The 17,709-nt window shown below is 43.8% G+C and overlaps 5 protein-coding genes across 5 annotated transcripts; all 5 read right to left on the bottom strand.

Annotated features, from left to right (window-relative positions):
• Positions 1 to 4: 4 nt before the first annotated feature.
• SAMD00019534_048380 (hypothetical protein) lies at positions 5 to 3,027 on the bottom strand (the record flags this gene model as incomplete). The annotated part of the gene is made up of 2 exons (XM_012900328.1): positions 5 to 2,622; positions 2,700 to 3,027. Coding segments are annotated over 2 exons (2,946 nt in total), but the record flags the coding sequence as incomplete, so codon positions are not given.
• A 1,661-nt stretch (positions 3,028 to 4,688) lies between these two features.
• On the bottom strand, positions 4,689 to 6,396 carry SAMD00019534_048370 (hypothetical protein; the record flags this gene model as incomplete). The annotated part of the gene is made up of 7 exons (XM_012900327.1): positions 4,689 to 4,801; positions 4,879 to 5,085; positions 5,176 to 5,308; positions 5,375 to 5,521; positions 5,597 to 5,851; positions 5,993 to 6,078; positions 6,159 to 6,396. 7 exons carry the CDS (start codon positions 6,394 to 6,396, stop codon positions 4,689 to 4,691), a joined length of 1,179 nt encoding a protein of 392 aa, XP_012755781.1.
• Positions 6,397 to 6,668: 272 nt separating this feature from the next.
• Positions 6,669 to 10,617, bottom strand: SAMD00019534_048360 (hypothetical protein; the record flags this gene model as incomplete). The annotated part of the gene is made up of 8 exons (XM_012900326.1): positions 6,669 to 6,713; positions 6,781 to 6,808; positions 6,898 to 7,565; positions 7,692 to 7,918; positions 8,049 to 9,126; positions 9,194 to 10,129; positions 10,204 to 10,379; positions 10,446 to 10,617. The coding sequence occupies 8 exons, from the start codon at positions 10,615 to 10,617 to the stop codon at positions 6,669 to 6,671; spliced, it is 3,330 nt and encodes a 1,109-aa protein (XP_012755780.1).
• A 2,048-nt stretch (positions 10,618 to 12,665) lies between these two features.
• On the bottom strand, positions 12,666 to 15,570 carry SAMD00019534_048350 (hypothetical protein; the record flags this gene model as incomplete). The annotated part of the gene is made up of 3 exons (XM_012900325.1): positions 12,666 to 14,898; positions 14,975 to 15,083; positions 15,162 to 15,570. The coding sequence occupies 3 exons, from the start codon at positions 15,568 to 15,570 to the stop codon at positions 12,666 to 12,668; spliced, it is 2,751 nt and encodes a 916-aa protein (XP_012755779.1).
• Positions 15,571 to 16,090: 520 nt separating this feature from the next.
• SAMD00019534_048340 (hypothetical protein) lies at positions 16,091 to 17,478 on the bottom strand (the record flags this gene model as incomplete). The annotated part of the gene is made up of 3 exons (XM_012900324.1): positions 16,091 to 16,275; positions 16,351 to 16,728; positions 16,809 to 17,478. Coding segments are annotated over 3 exons (1,233 nt in total), but the record flags the coding sequence as incomplete, so codon positions are not given.
• Positions 17,479 to 17,709: the final 231 nt, after the last annotated feature.

Raw genomic sequence — 17,709 nt, 5'->3', positions numbered from 1 at the left:
TATATTAATAAATAACAAATATAAATAACAATAATAGTGATGGGATGATGGAGATGATGATGGTGAAGTGCGAGGGACTTAGGCTTGAGGCTGAGTTGGGCCTTCCATCACCACCACATAATGTTCCATTGCCACCACAGATATTACAACGATCAAGTTTGAGCGTGGGATCACCATTGCATCCACCAAGCTCAAGTGGTTGCTCTCTGATGTTGCTCAGCATACCGCCAGCGCCATACACGTTGGTGCAGTCGCCAGTGTTGGTGCCCAAGCCCGAGCCAGTCGCGACAATGTTGAGCGACTCGCAGCCCTCCTTTGGACAATAGTAGTTCCATGGACGCGTGTTGTTCTGAGTGAAGCGAAGGAACAACAGGCCGCTGTTCGAGTCGTAGAACCAGGTGTTGCCCAGGGGGTCCGCGTTGACGTCGGCGATCGAGTTGCCCTTGGTCATTGGGGCGACGTACGTGTGCCATGTGAACACGGTATTGCGCTCCACGACAAAGCTGACGCCCCAAGTTGGGTAGCAGATGCCCACGATCACCGAGTCGCCCTTGTCAAAGTTGGTCATCTGGATACGCAGCTTGGGTGGACTGGGATGAACAAAGTGCAACGTGTACGAGCGGCCAATCATCACCAACGGCATGAACGTGTTGGTGGGGTTGGAGTTGGGCACGCCCGCCAGTGTCATGCTGCGGTCCTTGCTATACTGGTCACGCACCATCAGAATGCCTGCCTTGCCCGCTGGGAACTTGGTGTTGGCCATGTCCATGTTGTAGATGTACAGGTTGGAGAACTTCTCGTAGCATGTGCTCATGTGCCACTGATCGTTGGGCACGCAACGTGGCGAGCTAAAGTAGCCCGATGAGGTTGGCACGACCGACGCGCCAGCCGTGCCCGTCACCGATCCGTCAATGTCCAGGAAGGCTTCAGTCTTGACGCCATCCTCTGTCGACTGCAAGTGGAAGACACGCGAGTTGGTGTTGGTGAACTTGACGCCCTGGAACTTGGACTTGGGATCCATGTTCCACCAGTCGTACAGGAAGAAGCCAATGGCCGACATGTTGCGCACGCCATCAGAGTTGTAGTTGATGAACTCGGACCATTGGACGTTCATAGGGCCGTCGTACAGCTCCATGCCACGCTGGTTGAACTGTTGCCACGCGGGGATGGTGCGGCCCTTGTACACATTGATGCCATTCGATGTCGAGCCAATGTTGTCCGTCTCGGCGATGAACTTGCAGCCAATGAAGCTCTGCCACGTGCCTGGGTCGGCCTGCATCACACCCTCGGCCGCCAGCGTGGCGCCAATCGCATTGTCGGCAAACTGTGACTGCAGGAAGCTGATCTGGCCGCCGCGCGCCCATAGTCCTCTCCACTTATTCTTGTAGGCCACGTACTTGTAGAAGAAGGCGGGGGCGATGGCCGAGTCGGGGTTGGTCGGGTCGACCCTTGGCTTGTAACGCGAGTAGGTCATGCTCATTGTTGGCAGTGGGGATGAGTTTGACTCTGTCGCCAACACCTGGGCTTGATCAACATTCATACCCGAGTCAGTGTTGGAGTGTGCCTTGTTGTTGGAGAAGACGCCCAATGCAGTGTAGGGCGGGAAGATGTTTGGGTAAATGGATGTGGACATCCCGCTTGGATGGTCGGAGAAGAGGTACCAGATTCCAGCCTTGGCACTGCCTCCAGCGATGTTGTTCTTGAACACATTGTTGGGATTGGTGATCCAGAAAGTGGACACGGCGTCACATGTGATAGGGGACAGGTCGTAGCCATTGTAGTCCTTGGGCGTGAGGTAGGTACAAAGGTCTGGCGAGCGATCAGATGGCAGGATGTAGCCAAACCTGGTCAAGAGTCCAACATTAGAGTCTAGGTAATTCCTTTGTTCAGAGCCATCTTCAAAGAAGTAACAATGGCCATAGTGATCGAATGCAAAGTTGTTGACCACAATCAATCCGCTCGTGCCATGGATGGTCAGACAACGCGACAATGTATGATGGATTGACACATCCTTGACGAATGTAGGCCATGCAGCATATGCTCCAGTATCGACATCTCCACACATATGGAAGTGAATGGGGTAATAGCCAAGATTGTAGAGTTGGCCCATCTTGGTGACCTCGATACCTTGAATGTGAACGGATCCAAATCCTTTGATCACCTTGATGTGGCCACCAAAACCGTCAAAGTCAAAGAAGCTGCATAACTTTGATCCATTGCACTTGTCTTGTGTCTGGCCTCGGATGAGGATGGTCTTGGTCAGGAGGCCGACTTCAGCTCGCTCGTCAACGCCATATGTGATCTCGCCGTAATGGTAGTGCTTGACACCCTGTTTGAGCATCAGTTGGTTCTTGGCACAGTTGGAGCATTTGATGATCTCATTGTCTTCGGATTGCAGGTAATCAAAGTCTGTTGAACCGATTGCTATCTTGGAACCCACTGGCCACATTGACACATCTTGACTCAATGTCAACAATGTATCATTCTGCATTATAGTCTTTGTCAAGAATACCCAAGTTGGAATTGGATAACTATAAATACCATGTAATTCCAACTTTCCACCTGGCAATACTCCAATATATTTTTGAAGCATATCATATTTCTTTTCAATATATCCAACACCTAAATAATGAAAAATAATAATAATTAATATTAATGTTAATACTAATTAATATTTTTGGAGTAGTTCCATAACGTACCTTCGATACCAGTAAGTGTGATTATGGCTGATCCATTGTATCTACAGTTGTCATCACCAATGTATAGACCACCTTCGATTATTATACCACCAGTGGTTAGTTCGATTGGACCATTGGTGGAACTGAAGATCAATTTGGCATTTGGATAAATCCAAATCTGTGCCAAGGATGCAGTACTAACATCCAACAATACATTCATTCCTGATTGAATCTCTACAAAGTCACCTGCTCTAGGTACCTGACTATTTGGCCATGTCGAGGGATTACTCCAACTCAACAAACCTTGTGCTGAATCAGGGCCATGGCATGCTATCAAATAATGGAATAATTAAACATGGTGTTAATATTGATGGACTTTGGACTTTGGATTTCGAAAAGAAATGAATCGATATTACATACTTTGTTGAGCATTTATTATTTGTAATAAATTAATAAATAATAATATATAAATAAAATTATTATTAATTAATTTTGATGTTATCATCCTAATTATTAATTTATTAATTATAATAATATTATAGATTGATTGATTGACAATCCAATAATGACAAATTAATTAATGTAATGTATTTGTTGAAGGTTAGATATATAATGTTATTCAAAAGAGACGAAGAATGATTTTATGTGTGTCAATAAGTGTTTTAAGTTATTCGTGTGTCAGATAATGTACATATACTACAATTGAGGAACCTCTCCCTCTTTATAAAGGCCACTTCATTTGGTCAGTTGCCCATGAGTAGGAAATGGACCAGCTAGTCTACACTCATTTCAAACCTTGGAAGATCTAAAACCCATCTCGCATCCCATCTGAGACTTTGAGAAACGTTGAACAAACATGGTTTGGCTGGACCCCCCAACACCAAGATGACCTCAAATTCACTGGACAAACAACACACATTGAATTGCCAATTCGGTTGTGTGGGTAATGTTATGTTGTGGTGAGTGTGGTAAGTGGGGAACAACATTGTTGTTGTTGGTTGAGGGTTTGAGGGGTTGTGGGGGTTGTCAATCGTCTTGGGCCTACAACAAAAGGCTGATCTAAGTCATTTGGCCTTTAGATTGCTACTTATTGCACACTGATTTCTTTTAACGATCATAACCCAAAGGTCTTTAAATACAATCACTCTGCCGAATGTGATTATAATAACATACATTGGATTGTTTAGATTGATGGTGTTCAATCAAATCTACTCCTCACTTGATGGCTCGAGTATCCAATCATTTTAAATGTCCTACACTACAAAAATCACGAAATTCAAAGTTTGATGGGATCATCAATCAATCTTTCCATCACGGTTAACTGCTCGCTCTTATACTTGGTGATTAATGTAATATACAATGGAGGAAGGAGGTGTAGGAGGTGCCAGCCTGGTCAAGATATACAATCTATCAACTGATCATTGCAAGTTGGCAGGGTCTGGTCTGATATGCATATCAGACCAATCAATCAATCCACATGGATTGTACATGTTGTGTGATGATCATAATAATACTAGGATGGTGTAGGTAGGTGTATGCCTGCTTTGTTTATTGGGTGATTGGACTAAGGAGATGTGATTGGATGAATGAATAACGATTGGGGAAAAAAAGGAAGTTGAATGAATGATGATATGGATGTCGAGCGAGGCTTGAAGTTTGCTATTGGTTGGAGGTCGGAAGCTAGATGGCTAGAGGGCTGGCTTGGCTGTCTGGATGGAGGGGAGAGAGAATGGCTGACTGTGTTGGGGAAGGGGAAGATACGATATCCTATATTGATGATGATGATGTTATCATTATTAATAAATAAATATGGATGGTGGAATACATAAATATTGATTAGATCAGGCAGAGCGGGCGTGGAATAATGATACAAGGTTGACTAAGTGAGTGAGGCTTGTTGATGATGAAGCATGGCGGTGGCTGAGATATGAATGATTGATTGATTGGAATGAGATTGAATGGTTGTCTTTCTTGAGAGTGATAGATTGATTGTTTGATTGATTGAATGATTTAGTTTCTCTCTTTCTTGAAGTTGACCTTCAGCTTCTTTCCTTCGATTTGGAATCCATTCATATTGTTAATAGCGTTGATGGCAGACTGAGTGTTGTTGTAGCTGACGAAACCTATTTTGATTGATTGACAGAATATGTTAGTAAGTGATCACTCTCTTCTGGTCTTGGTCATGAGGGGGAGGACTTACCAAAACATTTGGATTGCTGGGTAACCTTGTCAATGTAGACCTTGGCGCTGATGACCTCACCGAATGACTGGAACAGTTCTCTAAGCTCGTTGTCACCATATGATGGTGGCAGATAGTAAATAAAGAGGTCGTTGGACTCTGGACCCTGGTCGTCATTGTACTGTTGCTGACGTGGGTATCTTGGCTTCATCATTGGGAAAGCGCCAGCTAAAGAGATGAGTGATTGTTTAAAGGTGAAACGAGTTGTCAGTGATCACTGTATGGTATGTGATATTCAAGGGTCCACCGAGATCTTACATCTTCCAGAGTTGTTGAATGGGTTTGAATGTGGGTTGCCAAAGCCATTGTCCTGCTGCTGCTGCTGTTGTTGATGCTGCTTGGGTTGTTGCATACCTCCCATCTGGTTGTTGTATCCACCAAACATTGGGAACTATTGAGTGAGTGCTTTGGTGTCAGTAACAGTTTGAATGATGTGAATGAAGTAATGGTAACATACAGGCTTCTGCTGCTGAGGCTGGTAGAAACCATTGCCACCACCACCACCACCCCATTGGTTGTTGTTGGTCATCATCTGTTGCTGTTGCTTCTTGCGCTTCTGTCTCTCGGTCTCTGCGAACCTGACGATCACTGGGTTAAGCGAGCCCTGTGTGTATGTTACAGTGTAAGTATATGATCACATCTTTGTTCGTTCATTCGATTCATGTAAATGATTACTTACGGGAAGGGTAGCCTTGCCGTCAAGCTGTCTGATGCACTCCTCAGCCTCCTCTCTGGATTGGAACTTGATGAATCCGTATCCCTTTGGCTTGCCATCCTTCTCACGGACGATGGTGAGCTCCTCAATGGCACCAAACTGACCAAAGGTGCCGGTGATGGCCTCCTCGTCAGCGTTACCGAGCATTCCAATGAAGAGCTTTCTCTCCATCTTCTCAATCTCGTTGTCCGAGTACTTGACCTGCAATGGCTTGTGGAGCTGTTGTTGTTGATGTATCGTGTTTGAATGTTTGTTGTGATTGATTGAGAGGTAGACGAGCGCGCGCAAAGATGAGTCAGTTAAATGTTTGTGAGTGATCCTGGTTGATTGACCTGGTCTGCGAGTGAGTTTGAATCATACATCTCCCAAGAATGTCATTGACGAGTTGGTGGTGTTCATGGCGACATCGGCCACATCCTTTGTGGCAAAGGTAATGAATGCACATCCTATAACGAGTATGAATGTGTGTATGTTAGCAATGAGTTTGTTAGGCGGGGAGTTTGAGATGACGAGAAACTATATATACCCTTAGAGATGTTTGAACGCTTGTCCTTGATGATTGAGATATCGAGGATCTCTCCGTACTTCTCGAAGATCTCACCAATCTCCTGCTCTGTCATGTTGAGTGGGATGTGACCGACAAAGACCTTGAAGCCCTCCTCCTCCATGCCACCACCCATACCGCCTTGGCCCATGCCACCTTGGCCGCCCATGTTGTTCATGCCGCCCATGCCTCCCATGTTCATGTTGTTCATGCCGCTCATAGTATTCATATTCATATTGTTCATTGCTTTCTTGTTTTTCTTTCTTTCTTTCTTTCTCTGTTTATATATAAATAAATAAATATATATTAAATATAACTATGACTACAATAAATACCTAAAGGTTGATTGTAGACAATATGTGATTATATATAAATATATAAATATAAATATAAGTATGAAGTTGAATGATGTATGAATGAATGTATGTGTGTTTGAGTAAAAGCTTTAGACAAGTGCATGCAGGGTAGTGAAGTCGAGGTGTGTGAGTGAGCTTAGAGTCGACAGGACCTCTCACAACCGAACACCTCCCACACATTCTAAATAAAAAAAAATCAAATAGTGAATCTTCACAAAATCTCGCTTAACATACCCTCACAGACATACCCTCGCAGTAATTGTACATGTATAAGGACTGAAGATGAACATGTTCATTGATTGGATGTTGTATCACTTTAGGTGCAAGGCCATACTTTGGAGAAGTCTTCTTCGAAGCTGGCATACTTGGATGAGACGAGTGTGGGCGTAGGGGCAACCTGAAGATCTTGGTCGGATTGTTTGCGTCCAGTGATGTAGTAGGTATTCATCTCACCTTTGCCTTTGACAGTGATGATGCCACGTTCTTCAATAAAGAACTCTGGTGATAGTAATGATCCAATCTCGGAGGTAACTTGAATCTTGCCAGATGGTGCAGATGATTGCATGCGAGAGGCGACATTGGTTGTGTCTCCCCAGACATCAAACTTGGATCGGTTTCCAATGCATCCGGCAACGCAACATCCATAGCTCATACCAACTTGTACATTGAGTCCTGCGTTGAGATGTTTGACACATGCCTTGGCCATCAACGCCATGTTGGCCATGTTGGCTAGGTGATGTCGCTCGGACTGTCCTTCAGTACGCTTCTTCAGACCGGCCACAACCATGTATGTAGTTCCAATGGTCTTGATCTTCTCCAACTCGTACTTGGCACTCAATCCATCAAACAGAGTGAATATGTAGTTCATGTAATACAACAGGGTTGTACCACCACTTGGGATCATCATCTGTTCGAATCCAACAATATTGATAAACATTATCGCAATATTATCATAGTTGTGGGCTATCATCATCATCCTTCCGCCTCGCTTATTTCCACTGCCCTTCATCAACTGTTTGGATATTGTCTTTGGCTGTATTTGATGTTAGATATTGATTGATTGATTGATTGATTGATTGATTGATTGATTGATTGATTGATTGATTGATTGATTGATTGATTGATTGATTGATTGATTCATTGATCGACTATAACTTACTAGAATGTTCTCCAGGAGGTTGGCAGAACGCTCACGTTCCTTCTGGAGTGTCAGTCCTTTGAATTTGATCTTGGATTTGGTGATCCAGGCCTTGCGCATGCCCAATTTCATCAAGTAGGATGCACATATCTGTATGACCAGTACCAAGATAATACCAAGGTAGTCAGTGGGATACAAGTGCTCCAGGATAGTACCAGATACAAATACTGACAGGATAAAGAAGCATACTATTATGGTGAAGATAGTGAAGGTAAGTATAAGGAAATATTATTACTGAGGTCACGTGACAATACTGATGTCACGTGATCAGATTGGTATGTCACGTGACATTGCTAAAAATAGCAACAATCCACTTACCAAGTATGAAGATATTGAGTAGCATTACAAAGATGAAGTTGAGAGAGTAGAATACGTTGGCATAGAATAGTGTGAAGCAGACTCTGATGACTGACGATCGTGCCAGTGGGTTGTCCAATCGAATGAGTTCCAGTAGAGTGCAGATACAGAACATTACAAGTAGTAGGATAAAGAATATGTGGTACAGGATGGGCTTGGCAAATGTTGGCGTGAGTGATGTCGCAAAGAACAGTATGAAGACGATCATCATGATCAGATACACCAACTTGGCATTGAGCACTGGCTCGGATTGGAGTAGGTAATCATCAAAGTAGAAAATGACATGTAGCATCATTCCAATGAACAAGAAGAAGCGAGTCTCCAGTATGGTGCTGTTGATCACGTATCGATGGAAGTTGCGCTCCACTGCCATGTTCTCAAATTGTACAAGCCACTTGTTGATGCGCGTGTACTCGCTGAACTGGCTGTCGACGTCGGCCAACTCCTTAGATGAGGTGTCGCCCATCTCCACGTCGCCCAATGATGCGCCATGCAGTCCGGCATTCTCCACCGACTTTGGCCAGACCTCGGCGTAGATGGCCTTTTTGGCTCTTTGCCAATAAGTTGACAACATACTGATACTTCTCGGTTGCTCGGTCGTAGTAGTGGCATGATTCTTTTGCAATTGAAGTGATGCAGTCGATTGATTCAACTCGGATACCTCACCAAATGATATGACATGATGATAGTTTCCGTCTTGAACATTCTGTTGTTGCTGTTGTTGATTGTTTGAGTGTATATGTTGTTGATTGTTGATGTTGTTGTTTGATGAGCCGAGCATAAGTAACTCGGTTGATGGTGTAAGGAAGTATGATTGCTCCTTCAAAGGTGCCTGTGGATTCTCCTCTATGATGTAATCATTGATGTTCCTGAGTTTATCCAAATCACACTTTAGAATATGTATCTTTCCAGGTTGTCCAGATTCCTCCAAAGTATGTGCCTTGGCGATGGCCTCGCCCCAAACATCAAACTGAAACTTCTCACATCCAATCACGCCTCCAATCACTGATCCACTCGCAACTCCAACTCTAATCTTTATCTGTTGACATGTTTGATTGATTAGTATATTGATCATATTTGATTGATTGGATGATTGGTGTACTCACGGGAGCATTCAAACAGTTGTTCCGCAGTATGTTTGACTTTAGAATAGACATGGCAACATCCATGATAGCCTGGAGATGTTGTTCATTCTCGACGGTGAGTCCTCCAGCACAGAGATAGGCATCGCCATCAGTCTTGATCTTCTCACATTTGAACTCTTCGACAATTCGATCAAACTCTGTAAACACTTCGTTGAGTAGTCGCACCAGCGTCGAGGGCTCGAGTCGCGAAGCCAAGCTGGTGAACTCGACAATGTCGCAGTACAACAATGTGCAGTCCTGGAAGTCCTTGGAGATGAGTGGTGGGAACTGGCCATCGGAGCCCAGCACCGGACTGCGCACGGGCAGCTCGCGTATCATCTTGATGACAAAGTCTGGCAAGATATTGGAGAGCAGCTCGTCGGATCGCGCCTTCTCCAACTTGAGTCTTTCGGCCTTCTTCTGCAACTCCTTGCTAAAGACGAATGATTGTTTCCTGTACTTCTCCAACACGTAGAGATGACTGCAGCCCATGAGCAACAGGAAGAATATGTACATTGAGTAGGAGATCATGTGTGAGCTGGTCAGTGGCTGCACGACACCCAGTGACACCATGAATATGAGTATGAGTATGACATTGAATAGCAGTAGCCACTGGAACATCAGACATCCAACTGCATATAGTGAGATCAGCAGTATGCCATAGAGGAAGAGGATCAATGTCTGGAAGGTTTGAATGAACTCCAATACAAATGTCAAGAAGAATATTGTGAAGGAGAGGAGGAACAGTGGAACGTAGGATCGCTGGTAATATGACTTGTTCTTGAGGAAACTCAATGTGATTGAGAACAACAACATTGCGAAGCATAGTATCCTAACAGGTATCAATGCGACATAAGTGTTCAATCCATTCTGGAATCCATCATAACATATTGCAAATATTCCAATCATATTGGTTATCTGTTTGATCGATTGATTGTGTGATTAAGAGTGAGTAAGTGGAACTATTCCAAGCAATCAATCATATAACTTACACGAAGTAGGTTCATCTGTGAATGGAAATGATGATTGATGTAATCCATCTCATCTTGTTTGTCTGGAAGTTTCAATCTGAACCTGTCCATCAGTGATGGTTTGATTGATCGCTGTTGCTGTTTCTGTTTCCTAGGTGATGTTGGATCATCACAATCATCATCATCATCGTCATCCTCTAAAAGTTTTAATATTATATGTTAATAAGTTTGATTGATTGGACGTCCAAACATATGATACATACCCTGTGGCAATGGGATGTCATTCCAAACCATTGGATTGCCAATGTCCACCTTAGTATCAGAGTATACCGAGTCGAATAGGTGAGGGAAGGTGAATGCCTTTAAATCTCTAAACAATGATCCAACAGCCTTGTCATCAGGCATCATTGGCATTCCAATACCGGACTGTATCATACTATTCGATGATGTAATAGTCGTCGGCAACTCTACATCATCACTATTATCATCATTATGGTGGTCATCATCATGATAAATGTTATCAATATTATTATTCTGGAATTGTTGTTGATCAACAACTTGGCATGTAGTTGTTGTAGTTGTAGTAGTAGTTGATGTTGTATTAGTTGGATTTAGATTGAAAGTACTACTATTATTCCTTCGAAGATTGAATGTCGATCCACCTCTACTACTATCATGTCTTAATATTCTTGGTGAATCATTGAATGATCCATGATGTTGTTGCTGTTGTTGAAGTTGTTGTTGTAGACAATTTGGTTGTGTAAAGCTTGCTCCATAACATGAGGCATTGATATTCATTCTCGCTTAACCAGCGAGAGTCTAGTCTGGAATTATTCCAAATCCTAAAAAAATAAATAAATAAATAATTATTATTAATTAAAATGATTGATTGAATGAGGTAGTGAATGAATGAATATTTACTTAATTGTAGCAGTAGTAGTAGTAGTAGTATAGTAGTAAGTTAGGAAGCGAGAGAGTGAGGTAAGGGTAGGGTAAGGGTCACTACGTGTACAAACAAACAAACAAAGCAACAACTTATTATCGAATTAATGATGATGGGGACATTGATCAAGGTCAGAGTTGCGTAAATTTAGGTTACATATAAGAATTAAAGTTCAACCAACTACCATCCATCCAACCATCCATCCTATCTACCTTACCTACTTAACCTACTTACTTAACCTGTTTGATTGTTTGATTGATTGATGATGGTAGGAGAGAGACGAGGAGCACCCACCACCACTCTCCAACACACAACAGATGACCTTTGAATGAAATAGTGTTGATTGATTGATTGATTGATGATGCTGTTTGATTAGTAGTATATATCTCAACAGCAGGTATGTTGCCACTACCATCCTCGCTGCCACACACTCTGATCACTACCACTCCAAGCCACACTCACCACTAAAGTGGTTGTTGATGAGGATTGATGGATGTAGTAGCCACACACTCACACACACACATTGATGCGATCAACTAGTTTGATCAGCTGAATTAAATCCATCAATGTTGGCAACACTACCAAGTGGCCTGTTAGCCAGGCCTGCTGCCAGTGAGTGCTTTTGAAAGGTTTAAATCAATTCTACGTATTGCGTAGCTAGTGTGACATCGCCCGCCCGCCTATGTTGAAGCCTCCATCCAACACATCCTCCTCTTCTGTGATTATGTTGTTGATGTTGTTTGAATTGAATTGGCAATGAAGTCAATGAATGTACATTATTACTGAAGTTCCAGTAATAGCTCTTTAGTTGACAAAGAACTCATTTGGATCGATCTGGTCAAACTCTGATTGATTGTTTGAAACAAACTCCTTAAGCTTGGACAATTGAGTCCTCTTCTTCTTTAAGACAACAAGGTAATTCTGTACGTGAGTGATCTCCTCATCCAAATCTTCAAGTGTCCTCTTTTTACTTGTATCCACAACTATTGGTTGTTGTACTTGTACTTGTTGAACTTGTTGCACTTGTTGTTGTACTTGTTGTACTAATACTTTTGGACCGATCAATCAATCAATGTGTTCATCATCACTAACTTACAATATATATATACTTACGATGTAGTTGTTGAGTTCTTTGCGCAGCCTGTGTATTCTTGATCTTGTTTGATATTTGATCTATGGTGAACTTTGCTTCCAACGATTGACAGTTATTGGCGATCACTTCCGGATCACGTGTATTGTCATAATCCTAAAGGAGATTCTTGTCCTCTTTTGTCCATTTTGCTTTGTCATTTACTGATTATGATTATATTATAACTATAATGTTGTACTTGTACTAACCTCTTGAATTATGATCAATCAATGGTGTCGTTGACGTGGAAGGTCCTGGAAGCGACCTTCTCGACCCCAATCCAAAAACCTGGAAGAATCAAAAAATTAATGGGCAAATGTAACCATCCCAGTTCTTGTTATCAATACATGTAGTAACTGTTGTTGTTTAATTAATTAATTGAATATCGAATGTTCCAAGGAGGTCATTGGATTATCCAGTGTTCCTCATGCCAGCGGAAATACCATTGATTGTGATGATCAAAATGTCCACGAGGATAGGGTCCAATGCATCAACATGTTGTGATCTCAAACGTCTGAGGATCTCTGCTTGAATGTAGTTGATGGGATCGATGTAGGCTCTACGAATTGCTACAAAGTGTTGCAATAGTTTGTTCTCCTGTTGGAGTGTCTCGTGGTTGGTCAGCGCGAGGATCGAGCTCACTGTCTCGTTCAGGAGGTCGATGAGCTCCTTGCCCAGTGGCTGCAACTCGAATGGCACCAGCAGATCATTGTAGCGCATGGCAATGTTGGGGTCGGTCTTCATGAGAACCATCTCCACAAGATCGATCGTCGTCGAGAAGAATGGCCACTCCTTGTACATCTGCTGCAGATCCTCCATCCAACCCTGCTTCTTGGCCTCCTTGAGGGCGTCGGCCACACCGAGCCACGCGGGCAGGATCAGTCTGGTCTGGGTAAAGGAGAATACCCATGGGATGGCACGGAGTGACTCGATTCCTCCGCTGATATTACGCTTCTGTGGTCTGCTGCCAATGTTGAGATGAGCCAACTCACGCTCTGGCGTCGAGGCTCTAAAGTATCGTACAAAGTTCTGGTTCTCTCTCACCACCGAGCGGTACTTCTTGCTCGACGTTGCAGAGAGGTGGTCCATGATCTCGGCCCACTTGGCCTTGGGAGGGCCTGGTGGCAAGAGTGTCTGTTGCAGTGTGGCCGTTGTGTAGACCTCGAGTGTTCTGAGGGCCATGCCTGGCTGTCCATAATGAGCTGTAATCATCTCACCCTGCTCGGTGACTCTCAGACGGCCATTGATTGAGCCACCTGGCTGGGACTGGATGGCCAGGTAGGTGGGGGCGCCTCCTCTGCCAACCGTACCACCACGTCCGTGGAACAAGGTCAGCTTGACGCCGTGCTTCTCAGAGAGCTTGGAGAGGATCGACTGCGATTTGTACAGCTGCCATGCAGAGGTGAGACGTCCAGCATCCTTGGCACTGTCTGAGTAGCCAAGCATGATCTCCTGAGCGCCATTGATTCGCTTGATGTACCATGGGATGCTGAACAGAGCCTCCATGGTCGTTGGTGCGCGCTCAAGATCGTCAATCATTTCAAAGAGTGGAACGACTCGCTGTGGTGAGGGGTTGCCAACCTCCTTCTGGAGAAGCTCCACGGCAAGGATATCGGATGGCTTCTGGCACATCGAGATGATGTAGGCGCCGAGCGACTCCTTTGGCAGGGTGGCTGCCATTCTGAAGGTGTTGATCACCTCTTGCACTCTTGCCGAGCAAGGGAAGTTGACGGGAATCAGTGGTCGCTTGCCCTCCAGCTCCTTGACGAGGAACTCAACTCTCTTCTCCTCGTCCCATGCAGAGTATGAACCAATGCCCAGGTAGGTGGTGATGGCATCCAACACCTCGGTGTGACGAGTGGACTCTTGGCGAAGGTCCAGCTTGGACAGTGTGAGGCCAAAGCAGTTCAGACGACGAATGATGTCAAGCAGACGACCATTGGCAACCTCGGTAGCACCAACGGCAACCAATGAGTTGTAGCACATGATCAATGGATCCAAGACCTCTTGTGTGGTCTCGTAGACAACGTCATCAGGGCATGGAGTCTCACCAGAGATGAGGTCCTCATACTTCTTCTTGGTCAGCAACATCTTGTCTCTGATCTCAGCGAGCACAATACGGTAGGCCTCCTTCTCGGGGATGCCCTCTCTAAACTCCTTGTAGAGTGTGAGTATAGACTTTAACTTGATGTGGTGACGACGCTCGTTGGCCTCGGCAGCCTCCTTAGCCAGGTCGTCGGTCTTCTTGACCATGGACAGATCAAAGAGCAGGGCGTCAATGTCACGGTAGAAGAGGGTGGCAGCGATCCAGCGGGAGAAATAGCACACCTGTTGAGTGACCTCAGCCGTGACGTTATCGTTTCCATCACGATCACCTCCACACCAGGATCCAAAGCGGATGTTGACAAAGCCCAGTGGCAGCGATTTGCCCGTGTACTTCTTGACGACGCGGTCCAAGATCCTAATGAATCTTGGCATTGTCTGCCAGAGGTTCTGCTCCAAGATTGAGAAACCACCCTGTGCCTCCTCCTCTGGTGTTGGCTTCTTACGACGAATCTCATCCGTCAACCAAGATCCACTGACCTCACGCTTTAACTCCTCCTCCCATTCCGCTCTCTCATAGTCTGTCAATTGTTTCTCGAGTCTATACAAAGGGGGCAAGGGTAAGTATGTTTGTTTGAATGGACGCCTCAAACATTGATTGACTTGATAACACATACTCTAGTAGTGCCTCTGAGATCTTGTTGTTCTTGGAGATCAATGTCCTTCTCATCATTTGTGTTGGATGAGCTGTCAACACCAACTCAATCGATTGTTCAGTGAGTGCCTCTACATGTAGTAGTAAACATGTTAGTGAATGTCCATTCAATCAATCAATCAATCAAGCAATCAATCAACTCTACTTACTGTATATGGCGTCAGGTGATACACCATTAGCCAATAGAGACTTGAGTGTATGCTCGCAAGAGAACATCAACTCTTCACCATTGACATTGGCCTCACGTACAGAGCGCACAAGATGATGCTGCTCGGCAACGTTGGCAAGATTGAGTGAGTGGCTTAGTATTCTTGAGATGGCCAACGCATCGTCATTGCTAAGTGCCGATATCTTTTGCAAGTATGCATCCATTGCGGTGCGATCTCTCTCACTTGGTTGAATATCCATCAGGATATCCTTTACAATCTCAATATGTTTACTACCATTCTTCTCCAACACCTTTATACTATCCAACAATATATTTCTAAGTTTCTCTGTATCTCTATCGAGTGCATCGCTCTCGATTGAGCCAAAGTCAAATGGTCCAATATCTGGCATAACTTAATGTTTGTATTGAATAATGAATAAATAATAATGATATAATATGTGTAATATAATAAAATAGTTGTGTGTATGTATGTATGAATGAATGAATGAATGAATCTGTATCTGTTGTCGACTTACTTCCTTCCTTCCTTGGTCATGAACTTTATGACTTTTGAATGAACTTGAAACCCACCTTTATGATATTTTAAATTAATTTTTTAATGATTCATTCACTCACACAAGTCAATCTTGTTTAGTCCCCTGGGACGAATGGGTTGTGTTTCATCCAAGATGTGGGGGCTCTAGACTTGTCTTGGATCTCTTCGTCATCTCGGTCCAAATCAAGAAATAATCTTAATTTTGACCTAGGTCATCTCATCATTAACAATACAATCCTGTCAATCAATCAACTTGGACACAACAATGAAAAAAGTCAAAGGCAAGTACTCGAATGAGTTACATCCATCTGGATACTAGTTTGCAATAAAGACAACTCGGGATTTATTGATTGATTGATTGAATGATATATCTAGATGTGGCTTGGCCCTCCTTCAGTCTCTGGTATAGCCGATATACTTTGACGTCTGGTCTGTTCTTCATCGTCACTAGCCTGTTCAATTGGTTCAGAATGAATAGTTGTGAATGGTGGATTGAACAAGAATATAACACCTGTTATAAGTGCTGCAATACCCTGTGCAACAAAGAATACCCATAGTTCTAAATGATTGAATAATTGAATGAATGGATCAGTGAGTGAGCCAAGTCAGTCAGTTCAATGATATTTGTACATACTGTGAAAATAACCCATAATTAATGCTGGACCTAGACATCTGGCCATGTTGTAACCTGGTCCGGCATAGGTGAAGGCATATCCACCGGCAATGATTTGTGTTACTCCAATGGTGGTGCTGACGATGAATGCACATGTTATGATACCAAGTGCCTCACTCTGTCTAGGATCAATGGCAGTAGTGAATGATATGAACAGATTGACAAATGTGAGCAATGCCTCAATGCCCAATGTACGTCCATCATTAAGGTCACCGCCAAAGTCGCAAGCAGCCATATGCGTCCTCTCCAACACAAACAAAGGTACAGTCGCATACAAGAATGCACATGCCAATATAGCTCCAGCAAACTGCGCTATCATATATACTACTCCCTTGCACACTATATTGATTGATAGATGAGATTGATTGATTAGTAAGTATACACATCATCTCAGCATGCCTGTGCCGCGACGAACTTACAAGGTATGTATCCACAGAACATGGTTGTGAGAGTGACGGTCGGGTTGAGGTGCGCTCCACTTGCCGGGGCAAAGGCGAGGATGAGGAAGCCGATGAAGATAGAGTGTAGTAGTCCAATGGAGAATGTTATTCGCCAGTTGATTACAAAGTGATTGAGTGGCAGTGGACCAGGAGGCAGGTCATCGTTGAACTCCCTGGAGAACGAGAAGTAGTTGATCATGCCAATGATGATCGAGAGCGATAGGTACACGAGCAGGAAAGTGCCGATCAGCTCAAACAGCGCGGCCTTGTACAGCCCGATCGTCTTTAGCTGATGCCAGTTGAACCAGATCGCCTTGACCTCCTTCCACGTGCGGAACAGCTTGGTCTGGCCCGTCTGCTTGTTTGTGTACTCATTGTGCTTCTTGATGAGCAGTGAGCCGGGGGCATTGTTGTTCTTGGCGTAGACTAGACGGATGTTGAATGGTTGTGATCGCAGGTTTTGTGGAGGGCGGGGTCTGCCTGCACGTTCACGCAGCGTCTGATTCCTAATCCTTCGAATATCTGACGTTCCAATTGTATTCCTATAATTATATGATCGATTTGGATTTGTTGGTTCGAGTTCAATTTCACCTTTACCAGTGTCATTTATTGTCGTTGTCGTTATTGTAGGTATTTGATCATCCATCATACATATAATATTATATATATTATAAAGTTAAAAGTAAAAGTTAATTAATTGTAAGTTAGTAGTAATGAATGAATGAATGAATGAATGAATGAATGAATGACCAATGAATGAATGAGGCAGGTTCGACTCATCCATCACTCGCTCAGTCTGCGTTCATTCAGCCAGCCAGTGATGGATGTAGTTGATGTGTGTGTGACAGGGAAACAACTATTAAACACCAATCAGCCACAT

The sequence above is a fragment of the Acytostelium subglobosum genome, assembly GCF_000787575.1.
Source record: "Acytostelium subglobosum LB1 DNA, scaffold: scaffold8, whole genome shotgun sequence".
Classification (NCBI taxonomy): domain Eukaryota; phylum Evosea; class Eumycetozoa; order Acytosteliales; family Acytosteliaceae; genus Acytostelium; species Acytostelium subglobosum.
This window is presented reverse-complemented; position numbering and strand designations above follow the sequence as displayed.